Source organism: Oreochromis aureus, linkage group 8, assembly GCF_013358895.1.
Source record: "Oreochromis aureus strain Israel breed Guangdong linkage group 8, ZZ_aureus, whole genome shotgun sequence".
NCBI lineage: Eukaryota > Metazoa > Chordata > Actinopteri > Cichliformes > Cichlidae > Oreochromis > Oreochromis aureus.
The window spans coordinates 10,404,571-10,417,426 of record NC_052949.1 but is presented as its reverse complement, the minus strand read 5'-3'; the positions used below and the strand labels follow the sequence as shown (position 1 = coordinate 10,417,426).

The 12,856-nt window shown below is 40.3% G+C and overlaps 1 protein-coding gene across 1 annotated transcript in view; it reads right to left on the bottom strand.

The window, feature by feature from the left end:
• Positions 1-3,629, bottom strand: part of LOC116322707 (neurotrypsin-like) — a 32,895-nt gene extending 29,266 nt beyond the window's left edge. Inside the window, exon 1 of the mRNA XM_031742853.2 lies at positions 3,415-3,629. Within this exon, the coding sequence (XP_031598713.1) occupies positions 3,415-3,513 (99 nt within the window). The 5' untranslated portion in view covers positions 3,514-3,629. The remainder of the gene's footprint in view (positions 1-3,414) is intronic.
• Positions 3,630-12,856: the final 9,227 nt, after the last annotated feature.

The following is a 12,856-nucleotide window of genomic DNA, read 5'->3' as shown; positions in this document are numbered from 1 at the left end:
ACAACACACAGCCCGTCTGCTCTGCTGAGAGGGCAGCGATACACAGCACATTTCACCGTCACACAGGTGAGTTCTGCTCTCTGCTTCCTGTCGCTGTTTTTGGCCACTGCACACGCACACGTGAAACCAACACGCAAACACCTCCCAGACGACTCAGCCTAATGGTATTACATCAGGAACAGGCGACCTGTGATAGCAGACACGGGTGCCGATATCTCCACTCATGTCAATCACACGGCTCAATTACGGCACTAATCTGCTTCGACGCTCTTGCACCTGCGTCCAGTGTTTGGCCATGCAAACAGACGCACCACACCAGATGGAAGGGCAACAAATAAATAAGCAATAAGCGAGACCACTGCAGCACCGAGATAGGAAGATGCTCCAAAGTGATGCTTTTAGTCATAAATGATCATGCTCGTGCGAGCCACCTAGATGACTGTCGCTGGTAAGGTTTCGGGATATTAATGATGATTTTTGTCACTTTTATGATGCGAAACCTTAAAAGGGTCAAAACCTTTAAAGGGTAGAGTGATTTTACTTGGCATTTCCTATTATGTGTTATTACAAGGGAGCCTGGGGACCTGCAGAAGACTTCACGGTGGTGCTGAAAGCATAGTGACACAATGATTGTCAGGCACAGATAAGAAAAGTGAAAGTATTTATCAGGTCTGACAGCAAACCAGCTGCAGAGAGGGGTAGTTTATAACCAGCAGAGCAGGATTAGGGGGATTCTTCTCCACTAACTGACCTGACTGTTAAACTGAGGTTGAATGCTGATGTTTAATATGACAATTTGGCAAAACAGGTGATGTTTTTTTTTTATTCCCCCTTTTGTGCAAGTCAAACAAAGAAATCTTGATTATAAAAAGTTCCTCGCTACAGTAACCTCAACGTTTAGCCAGTGCAAAATCTATCTAAGCATCAATTTATATTGAGGTTCAGCTGATATATACAGATATCCTAGCTGACGTATGAGATGGTAATAGTTTTATAAGATCATTTATTTTGCCCTACACAGCTCTTGGTGACCTCTGTTTGGGATTTTCTAAATGCTTTGCAGTTGCACGTCCATGTTTAAAGTAAAGTAAATCAGTTGATTATAATACATGAGCATGCTTCCACCAAGGCCGAAAGTCCTCTCACACCACACATTCATTGAGTCTTTGGATCCAGATTAGTTTATGACTTTTTTTTTTTTATAATGTCAAGACAACGTCTCCCAGTTTTTCTTCTTTCATTGTGACTATAGTGAAAAAAGGGTTTCAGATCCAGATTAAATTCAAAATGTAATCACTTGTGGGTCAAGCCACACCTTTGGTAAAAAACTAAAACAACTAAAACAGTCTGCAACTTTTTATTAATAACTCATAAATCTTGCACAGAACACTGAACATTGGACATAGGATGGCTGAACGTTCCTTGACAATTAAGGTTTAAAGGGTTCAAGTCCATTGTGACTCTATACATTATGAATGTATCCATACTAATTTGCAGCTTCACTAACGTGCATGTCGTTATGCATGTGTCTACAGGATTTGTGGTAGTGGTGATGTTTTACTCCATTTAACAGTTATGATCTTCTTGGCAATGAACACAGGAATGCGGTCTTGTCCTAAAGCGTTCTGAGGAGGTCCTGAAAACACCACCTATACTCAGTACTCAACTGTTTTTCCTCCACTCTTTTATCCAACCAGTATCCCTGGAGGACTGCAGTCCCTGAAGACATGCGAATGATCATTCATGAATCTGCAGTTCCTCCAACACAAAAGTGATGCAAACACAGGACCTAAAAAAACCCTCATTCCAATCTTCCAATCAAATTCCTTAGATTCCATAGATGACTACAAACAGCTTTGTTCATGCACATGTCCTCACTGACCAATTCAATTTAAGCTCCCAGTTTTATTTCACAGTGGGGGTGTTTTCTGCCACCCTCTGCTGTTACTAGCATCCTGTAGATTTGTGAATATGATTCTTAGTTGGATGTTTCAGTTTGTGTGATAAAATATTGTTCAACCATCCGATACATCAAATAACCTCCTTGGCAGAGGTAAATCATAAAGCAATTTCATCACAGATCCCATTAACTTTGATGGTGTAGCCTCTAATAAGGGTTCATAATCTGCAGAAACATTCATTTTATTTAACATTATGCTACTGTAATATTAATAATATCATTTATGTTAGTAAATCTGCTGTATATTGGCTCTTCATTAAATGAAGCTGACAAAAAAATGTATTTTGTGATGTAAATTGGAGGCTGGTTTCTGCCTACTGTTTACATACACGTATTTTAGTCTCCACACACTGAGCCAGAGGGAAGCAGTTTGCAGGGTATAGAGATCTGCAGATTAATTTTTTGTTTTGTTCACGTTTCCAACAAAATGAAGAGCTTCTGAATTCCAAGAATTCCTGCCAGGGGGGGGAAACAAACTGTCTAATAAAGATGAAAAATTAGGAATTCATCTGCAGCGTGCTCGGTGTGCTCGATGTGCACGGCTGCTTTCAGTGTTAGTGGGTCTAATTAAATCCCGCACACCGCTGTACTCCACTAATGACTTCTACACTGGCTACTCGGCTCATATGCTGCATATTAACGCAACACACTCCAACTGCAGTGAGAGGAAAACTGGACGAGTGTGACGATTAATTGATTGATTGATCATTAATTGATTACGTTGCTTCTGCAAGACACAGAACAAATGAGTGAACCTGACTTCCAGCTGCTGCAGAAACGCGTGTTTTGACCCACGTATGACAGAAACACCTGCTTCCTCGCGTTTCGATTTTAACATATCTGCGCTGACATGCAGTGACAGCTTTAACACCCCGTGCTGGGTCCGTTCCCCAAACACCGCGGGGGCAGAGGAGGCACCGACGGGTTCCTCTCATGATAGCCTGCCGCGGGGGGTGGAGGAAGAGAATGAGGAGCAGGAGAAAAGAGAGGAAGGTGGAGGGGTTGTGTTTGTCACCCAGCACGAATGGGTGTGTGCGACAATGTAGACTCCGCTTAATTGGGCAGTGCACCTTCATGCCACCATTAATTGGCTAAAATGTGGTGCTCTTTAAATTTCTGACCTGCACTTGGATTGTTGGAAATGCGGCCCAGAGAGAAAAAACATGAAAGCATCCTTTCTGTGATCCAGACCTTACAACGTGGCGGCACAGCCCTGAATTCTTCTACAGGCTTATCAATACAACTGTCAGTTTAATCAGGCTGTCGGACTAATTAGGTTTTTTAATGAAATGCAGCAGAGGTCAGCAAAGCGTGACCGTCACGGGACATGGTTTCAAAAAAAAAAAGGAAAGCACACACAGAGAAACACACAAAAGAAAATAATAAATCAGGGCACATTGCACTATAAAGAAAAAACACATTCTCATCAGCAGCAGGCAGGATACAGTACATACCTCGGCTAACAGCGGCAGCCAGAGACAGGCGGTTCCGATCAAGCACAACATTTCCCGGCTGGTGAGAGCCATCCTTCCCGCCCGCTGTGTCCGTGTCATAGCCAGAAAAGCCGCCGCTCCTCTCCCATCTCTGTCGACCTGCCCGTGAGGTGGACCGTTATCCTCCGGCTCGTCCCGCTGCTGGAAGAAACGTGGTGTGTGGTGATGATGATAATGATGCTGTCGGCTACGTGGTGGCTTTTACGCACAGAAGGCAGGGTGCGGCACTATAAACGGGATGAAACACACAGAGATACACACACACACACACACACGCTGAACCAATCCTGGGTGAAATAATGTTGAGCTCTGCAAAAACTTGATGCCACGAGCATGTCGCGCTCACACGCCCGCGCGCGGACACATTTTTTTGTCAGGCTGAATTACTTAACTGAATTTAACTTCATTTTATGTCGTTGGTCTCAAGCTGTAGCAGGTTTAAGACTATGCAGAAAAATTTTCTCAAATACTCTCCAAGTGACCTTTAAAATGTATGAAAATGAATACATTTCTGAGTAAGACATGTCACTTAGGCATGATTGATGATGATGGCTTTTTAACATCTTAAAGGGGGCAAATGGACTTGTGGTGGTAAACACAATGTGGTAAACACATTCGAGGATTACCTGTAAAACATTGCCTGGGACGTTTACTAGCAGCTACAAAGTGAAGCACACTGAGCAAATTGCTTAGATGGGACTTATCTCACTTATTAGTTTCTATTAGGAGCATGGTTCTTCTCAGGTCAGCAGAACAGTGGTGTTTTGCTTCACAGCTCTCAGTTAGTAATGTGTTTTAAGCAGCATTTTTAAGCCAGGGACTGCCATCGGTCCAGTAACCCACTGCACTCACGGTGTCACAGCTTCACTCATCTCTCATGAAGATAAAACCTGAATGTCAGTGATGTGGAAGCTCATCCAGCTTAATATTGTACATAAATCACAGATTATTGTAATGTGTTAAGTACGGAAAAAAGGGGTTACCTCCATTGCACAAACTAATGAGAATTCCACTGATCTGCACCGTCTTAATGTTGGAGTCAACCAACAGGACCATTCCTTATATGATCATGAGAAAAAAGATTCATATAACAGGATGCAACAAGGAACAGGATTAAAGCTATCACATCACTTAGTTCCTCATTTCAGTACAAGGTCTTTATCAATTTGTGCATTGAGAATCTTATGTTAATGAATGGTAAAGGATTTGAATTGAATATTGTTCAGTACATCATGAGAGAGAATGTGGTGAAATTAATAGTGTCCATGAAGATCATCCTGCAAAAATGGAAAAGTACCCATAAAGCGATAAATGTGACCTTGATCTGGGGCACAATTTGGGTGAAGACCCATTAGGTGACCACTGTCCCCAAGTTTGATAAAATTCTGATCAGTGCTCTTGGAAGAGCAGTGATTCTTGTGAATTTGGATGGAGAGACGGAAGACCAACGCCTCCTCATGGCACAAGCTTGTCAGTCCTAAGGCCGGATGAGTTACAAACACAAACTGAGAAACTGACCATCAAGGAACAAACACAGAATCACTTTTTATAATAGAAAATACACAACATTTAAACCAATGTCCATAAGCATTGCTGCTACAAAGCCATATTATTTATTGCAAATGCAGACAGTATGTGTTTTTCATTTGTATTTACTGTTTACTCAGTAGCATTGTGGTGGTCTTTAAAAGTAATTTTCCCAAGTGGAGAAGATCAGTTTATCCAGATATTCCTGGTTGTAATGGCTTTAGCTTACCTTAAAGCTTAGTTTGGATTACATGAATAGACCTTGGTATGTTTGATGTTTTAAATCAGTTTTAAATTACTTAATTGCTTGCATGTCTTTTCCATTTATTAAGTTGCTGTGTCTTTGGCTTAGAAAGATAATAATCCTTTCACTAAATTATATAAAATTTGCAATTAGAGATCACAGGAGTTTGAAACAAAACTAGGACCTGAAGTAATTCTGCTTTTAAATATTACAGGAGTAAAAGTTAACACTAAAACATATAATGGAATTAAGCCTCGTGGATAGAAACATTAAGGTTATTTTTGGACTCTAAACACCAGTTTATAACTTGTATTTGGCTTAAAACGACCCAGGAGTTCATAACCATAAAAATCTTCAAATATATACAGAATTGTGACTTTTTTTTTAATCAGTAAATGAGCAAAGACATTTAAGCACAACTCAAGGAGTCACTGATCATCTGCTGTGAACTTGGACCAACATGTTAGAGCTCCACCATCATCAACAATGGGAAGCTATAAAACATATTTGTAAAACTGATCCAGTGATTTGGAGAATCTATGAGTGTAAGCACTGAAGCAGTTTTTCCAAAGCTGGTTTTAGACAAACCCCTCACCCAGACACTCATGAGTCATTCATCTATAAATATACAGTTTCAATAAAGAGAGCCACACGAGGCCCTGTCCCTGTTTGTGCATGAAAGGTGCTCTTCTTCAATTATTTAAACTGCTGCTGGAAAATACTTTTTTCCTACTATTTCCTTTTTATTGCTGCAGCTCCAGTTTGTAAAGCTAATAAAACATTATCAGCTTTGTAAGAGGAAACATCCAAAACAGAAACTGGCTGCAAAATAAATTCAGCACAGCAGCAGGTTTTGGCTGACGGCGGCAAAAAGTGTTCCAAAACAAAAAAAAATACATGTTTTGATTTGTTGTCGGTAAAATTGTCTGAGTGTGTTGCTTCAGAATGCTGCATTTGAAGCTGATCCAGGAAGAAGCATTTCACATCAGAAGGGATAAAACAGAGCGAGCTGCCAGGCTGGTTTGTCTTCACTCAGCAGTTGGACTGCACCGCACTGCTGGGCAGAAGTGATCTGCTCAGCTTTTTCCAGTTTGTGAGCCTTAAACTTATCAGATACACAGAAATGCAGTCACAACAAGGCTCGGCTTAAAGCAGAGCTGAAACCTGCTTCTATAAGGACTCTGATGCTAGATTTGACCAATATTTGAGAAAAGGGAAATCTAAATGATCAAATAATATCAGGGACAAAGCACATGTAAATTACCACCACTGTGCCAGATCTGTTCTGGAAACCTGATTTTATCTACAACAGCAGTAAAGGTAGGTGGTCTGTGAAGCATGCATGACTTCAACTCTGTGTGCGGGTAGAACACATCAAGTACCATAACAAAATATTCTGCAATAAAACGTTATGATGCAAAATGCTGTTTGTGTTTATCGTGTCCACAATCTCAATTTTGCATGTAAACAAGTAGGCTTGATGGGGATATCATCAGTGAAGATATTTGGTTATAAAGCAGTGTTTAAAATGTAGCCCGATGATCGCTCTAAATTAAGAGGAAGAGTATCATTTGGGTTTCAAGCTTCTACAATCTGAAGGAGTCCTAACAAGACTACATACGTAAATTTTGTGTGTACAAGAAGAAGAAGAAGAAGCTACTTTCAGCTGCTCCCTTATTTACAGAGGGGTCACGGAAATGTTTCATTTGGCAAACATTTAATGCCCTTCGTGACAACCCCAAAGGGATTAGTGTCTCTTCCCAGGATCAAACCAGGGTCTTTTTCTTGTTAGTTAAATATGTAATCGAATAATAAAATTCTTGGTTCCCACCTTTTAACAATGTAAGAAATCTACACCCTGTAAGTTACTGACACATGCAGAATGGGACAGTTTGTTGTTTATACCGGTGAAACCTGAATCAGTTGATGTAAATCAGTTGTAAATGTGTAGCTTGGTTTGGTGGTTTGGTATCTTGTCATATAGAGAAATCACTACAAACTGCATAAAACTGTTCAAAATGTTTCATGGTAAGTTCAATATGGGGCAGGAACAACATACAGGAAGGTCTAGTGGATATGTGGAATGGATTTTGTGGAGATGTCTTGAAGTTAGTACACTGCCTCATGTGCTTCAAAGAAGCTGGTAGCTGCTTGCTACAGTTTGTGCACTCTTTAGTTCTGCTGTACTGTGCTACATACCAGAATGCAAAGCGTACCTGGATGTTGGAAGGCTTTTAGCTTAAACTTGCAGTGTGCACCTGTTATGTGGTTGGGAAGGAGATCAGATTAAGTTCTCACCATAAACAAAAACCAACTGAGACGACTGTCTGTAAAGCAGCTTGTACCAGATAGATGGAAAAGTAAAAAGCCAGTGCTTGAGCCCCTAAAACTGTTTTCTTTTTAACTGCCAGCAGGGGGCGATTAGTTTTAAAAAAGCAGTATAGAGGTCCATAGAAGAAACATCCTCCCTTCGTTTTTATGAATAATCTTTTCAATTGTTACCCTAATAACTCTGTGGTCTAAAATTCTAGGTTCACATGTACTGCACTGAATACAACATGGTGCTAGTTTTCTAAATCATGGTCCCAGAGGTCGAACTGTGGCTACATCCATCTTTCTTGTACAGTCTATGTGGTAGCGCTGCAGACCTCAACAAAATTTCTTGGCCATCCATCAGTTATTCTGATGGGATATTATTCATTGACTCATCGTTTCAACTCTAAACTGGAGGCTTTTTCTCAAACCAACATTTAGCGTCTGGCCTCACACACACCATCCATCATCGCTCCAGTCTGCTGCGTCAGCGCTGCGCATTGATGCAACATCAGCCATGTCGCTTTTCATCTGCAAACACCAGAAAACATCTGAACAGGAGACAGCTGCCAGTCATTATTTTCAACCTTTCTTCTCATCCTCAGACTCTACAGTTTCTCTGGATCTTGATTCAAAAGCAGGGCAAAACCGAACCAAAGCCATGAGATGTCTCTTTTTCATAAAATTTCAGCACCAAATCAGGCACTTGGGCGATTTTCTATCCCTGTGCCTCTGTGATCCCCCTGAAGCTGTGGGAAAGAGATTAGTTAAATTCATCTACTTCATAGAGTTTTGTTTTACCCACGAGCCCCAGGCTGGGAGATTGCTTATGAAATTAACTTTTTTTCTTTAAAGTTTCATAGTTTTCCCAGCCAGCGATTGCTTTGATGTTGCTGTTCAGTGATAACACTTTGTTATCTTTCAGACAAATCCAATTTCTCTTATCGTAATCGTCATCTGTCTCTCCCCATGTTATCTCTCCTTCTCTTTTCCCCCTCATTTCTCCCATTTATCATTTTCTGTTTATTGCATCCTGTCCGTGTAAACAACATGGAGGAACCAGTGTAATATAAAAGTAATATCTTCTTTAAACACACGCGCGGATGGCTTCTGCCACCGTCTTTGTCTTCCCATATGCGATCCTGCATGAGAGTTGGCATCATGGTGATTTTTTTTTTTTTTTTTTGCAAACGCCTTGTTGTCACGGCAACAGTCCTCTCCGCACCAGTATATCTCCCCATCCTTGGCTGTTTGTGCATGTGTCCAGAACAAAAGGCAAGAAGAAAGAGGAAGCGGAAAAGAAAATAAGAAATCACAACAAATTAAAATCGCTGCAGGCTCTCTGCTCTCTCCGCCTGTCAGGGAGGATTTCTGCTGAAAGCCAGAGCTTTGAAGATTACCTTAAAACAAGCACACGCGCACACACACACACATGCACACAGTCAGCATACAGTATGTATTATATGTGTGTTTTTGTGTTGAGGTTCTTCCCACAAGCACTTCCTCAAATCCCATTACACCCCCCACTCCCAAAGACTGAAAGGATCCAATCCCCACAGCCAGGACAGTTGGTATGGAAACGGATCAGTAAAGCTCCAAATCTCTCTTTTAACGACTCATTACTGTTTGCTGTCGCCCATTAATGTCACTACTTCCACGCTGTGGCAGCAAGAAACATCATTACTAACCCAGATCGCTGCAGGGATGAGGAGGAATATGTGAATGGGGTGGTGAGCACAGTGGCAATCATCTTGTTTGCCTTCACTCTTGACTGTAATATTTCATCCCCCCCCCCTCAACCCCATTAGTTTATCTGACTTTCCTTTATTTGCGGAGCTATTATTGTGCTGCTTCCCTTTACTGAAACACAGAAAACATGAGTGGAAATCTAGTCTGAGATGCTCTTCTAATCGTTTTCTGCCAGGGAGATAAGACAACAGGCCAGGCTGAACGAGCGCATGGGGTCCCATTCTGCTGTTCTGATATTTCACACCCCATAAAATGTAAAAGGCAGTACGGCATCAACATAAAAGTAAAAAAAAACACGGGTGTAAGTGCAGATTGGAGAAACACAAGCCGTGTTGATTTTGCAGAAAGGAGATCACAGCTTTTGTATCACTCTGAGCATCCGAAGCCCCGCCGAGAGCCCCTGCTTCCTGCTCTGCCGTTGCTCTCATCTCGCTGACAGCCACAGAACAGAGACACAGAAATCAGGAGGATGGTGGAGGCTGGATGGGGAGAGAGGGAACATGCTGAGGGTGGAGCGCAAAAAAGCGAGAGCACGTTGAAGATGAAAGGGCTGGAGCTAAGAGGCCTTAAAGGAAAAAGCTTATGATGTTACTGCAACTAATCCTCAACCTGCATGAATAATCTTGCCTGGGGTTGAGGAGGCACTGAGACGTGACAGTGTGACTTCTGCTACGACGGCTAGCACAATCAGCGAGCTCTCCGGCCTCACGACTGCTCACACAATCTTGGAATAAAACTTCCTCTGACTCAGCTGCCTGGCTAAAATGACACGTAGTAATTAGGATGTTTACTCATGGATAGTATTGTGCAGATGGCTGATGAATGAATTGCACTGTCAACATGAGAGTTTTATTAGAATTTTTCTCAGTTTACTTGTTAAACTTACACCCATGTGCTAATTACCCTTAGCATTTGAAGCCTAACATCTCACTCACGATCTTTACCTCAACAGAAGCAGATGCTGCAACTGACTGAATCTCCTGTTGCACCACATCCCAAAGGTGCTCCACTGGATTGAGAACTGTGGACTGTGGAGGCCATCTGAGTACAGTGGACTCATTGACATGTTCAAAAACCAATTCTGAGATCATCTGAGCTTTGTGATATTTGATATCCTGCTAAAAGCAGGAAGATGGATACACTGTGGTCATAAAGGGATGGACATGGGCAGCAACAATACTCAGACTGCCTGTGGCGTTTAAAGGGTATTAAGGGGTCCAAAGTGTGCAAAGAAAATATCCCCCACACCATTATAAATCAGCAAAAGGCTGAACAATTTATACAAGCAATGGTGGATCCTTGTGCTTCTTCTGACACCACCTTCCAAATGTTGCAGGAGAAACTGAGACGCATCAGACCAACATTTTTCCAATCTTCTGTTGTTAATTTTGATGATCCTGTGGAAAATGTAGCCTCAGTTTCCATTTCTTAGCTGAGTGGCATGCAGTGCTGCTGTAGTAGCCCATCTGCTTTAAGGTTTGACTTGTTGTACCTGGGTTGTAACGATTTACTTTTGCTTTCCTATTAGCTCTAATTAGCAGCTTAGCCATTCTCCTCTGACCTTTGACATTAACAAGGCATTTTTGCTCAGGGAACTGCTGCTCACTGGATATTTTTTGTCTTTTTTAGATCACTTTCTGTAAAGCCTGGAGATGGTAGTGTCGGAAAAATCCCAGCAGATCAGCAGTTTCTGAATACTCCATGTCTATATGCGTAAATGTATTCAGTGCATCCATGGGATTGGCTGATTAAATATTTAGGTTAACAAAAAAAAGATTTCCTGACAAAGTGACCTGTGGGTGTATGTATAGATATAATACTATAATACAATATAATCAATATATTGTTCCTTGTACAGTGACCAAGGTTCCCCTCACCGACACAGAAATACTGAAACCAGGTTTGTTTGGTTATATCTAAGTTCAAAGAGCTTTGTATAGAGGAAGCTGCAGAGCAAATCTGTGGATTACTGTTAGCTGTTTCTGTCATGCAAATTGGATCTTATTTAATGTAAACTAGACACTAAAAACATAAAAGGTTTATCATGTCTGTTCCTTCGTCTATGTACTTTGGTTTGGAGCTATTTTCATGATTACATAATAAGTGTCTACATATTTTATTTGGCTGTGCTTATACTTTTGGGCTTAAGGTGTACTTCTGATTTTTTTTAACTACATTATAATATATTGTGCAACTGTCTGCTGTTATTGGCTTGTTACAACATATGCAATGTGCATAATATTGCTATACAGCCATAAAAAAGAATCCATCTGAGGTCTCAAAGTCATTCAGCATATACTGTTGTTTCATCTGTTTTATGCACAATAGTAGAAACAGTGATTAAACAGATGAAAGATTCACATTATTTTACTAAATAAAGAGAAAACCTGTTTGGATAGGAGGATATACAAGGTGAAGGCGCTGAAGCTGTACTCGTCATCATCATCTCACATCAAACTATTATTTATAACCAGCTGGCAGGATGGTTCCCAAAAGAAATCATGGAGAATGTTTCATCCTCTGCATCCAATAACAAAACTGATTTTTGACTTCAGGGCTGATCAAATGCTTGTTTTGTGTACACTGTGGATCAGCTCTCTGTGGTGTGTTCATTTATTAGAGCTTGGTTAGTTCATTTGATGTTTTCAAATAAACAATTTATTACAAATCAGCGTGCATGTATCGTCTTTGTCTGGTTTAAATGAGGACTTTCATGTCTGGTATATGTCATGCTTGTCAAGCAAGGGATTTAAACTAAATTATGAAACTACACTGCCACCATCTGATGGTAAGAAACAGGACACTCAGTGAGATGTAGAGTAAAAAAGTCAGATGCTTCTATTTGAAATGAACAGTTTAAAAACATATTTACTCACAGTGGACTTATGTTTTATGATAGCTAGGCTTAAGGCTAATTTATTTAGTTTTCTGCGGTTTTACAGGAAAGTTTTTGTTTGTTTGTTGACAGTTGTAAATCGGGATTTTCTATAACACACACAATCAGCTTGTTAAATGGGATGAATTAAAGAAATGGTGAGGATAAACACTCCTACACTTGGTGGAGCTTAAATGTTAAATACTGCATATTTTTCATCATTATCAAGATTTTTTTTTAATATCACTGACTAACAGAATGCATTTTTAATTGCAGCACTTTCAGTTGTAATGGATTAGTTTTATGTGATATCATCCATTAATCATCCATTAAAATAAATAAATAATAATAACCTTCGACTTACAAGAAGAACCTTTTTTTTTTATTAATTAAACAAATGTAACAAGTATAACAAATATGGCAACATTTTCAAAGACTTTTTCCAACTTGAGAAAATACCAATACAGGCTGTATTTCAATATATAAAAGACAGATAATGAAATTAATATAAACATAAGTAACTAAAGAAATGAATAAATAAAATTAATAAAATTAAAAGGAAAAGACAAAATAAAATTATAAGAACCGTTTTTCAACCACTTCAGTTAAACCACAATGGTACGGTCGGTTCTGGTTGCTATGGAAACGCGTAGCTGCTGGTCAAAACAGCGCAGGCGCAGAAGCTGATCTCCTGG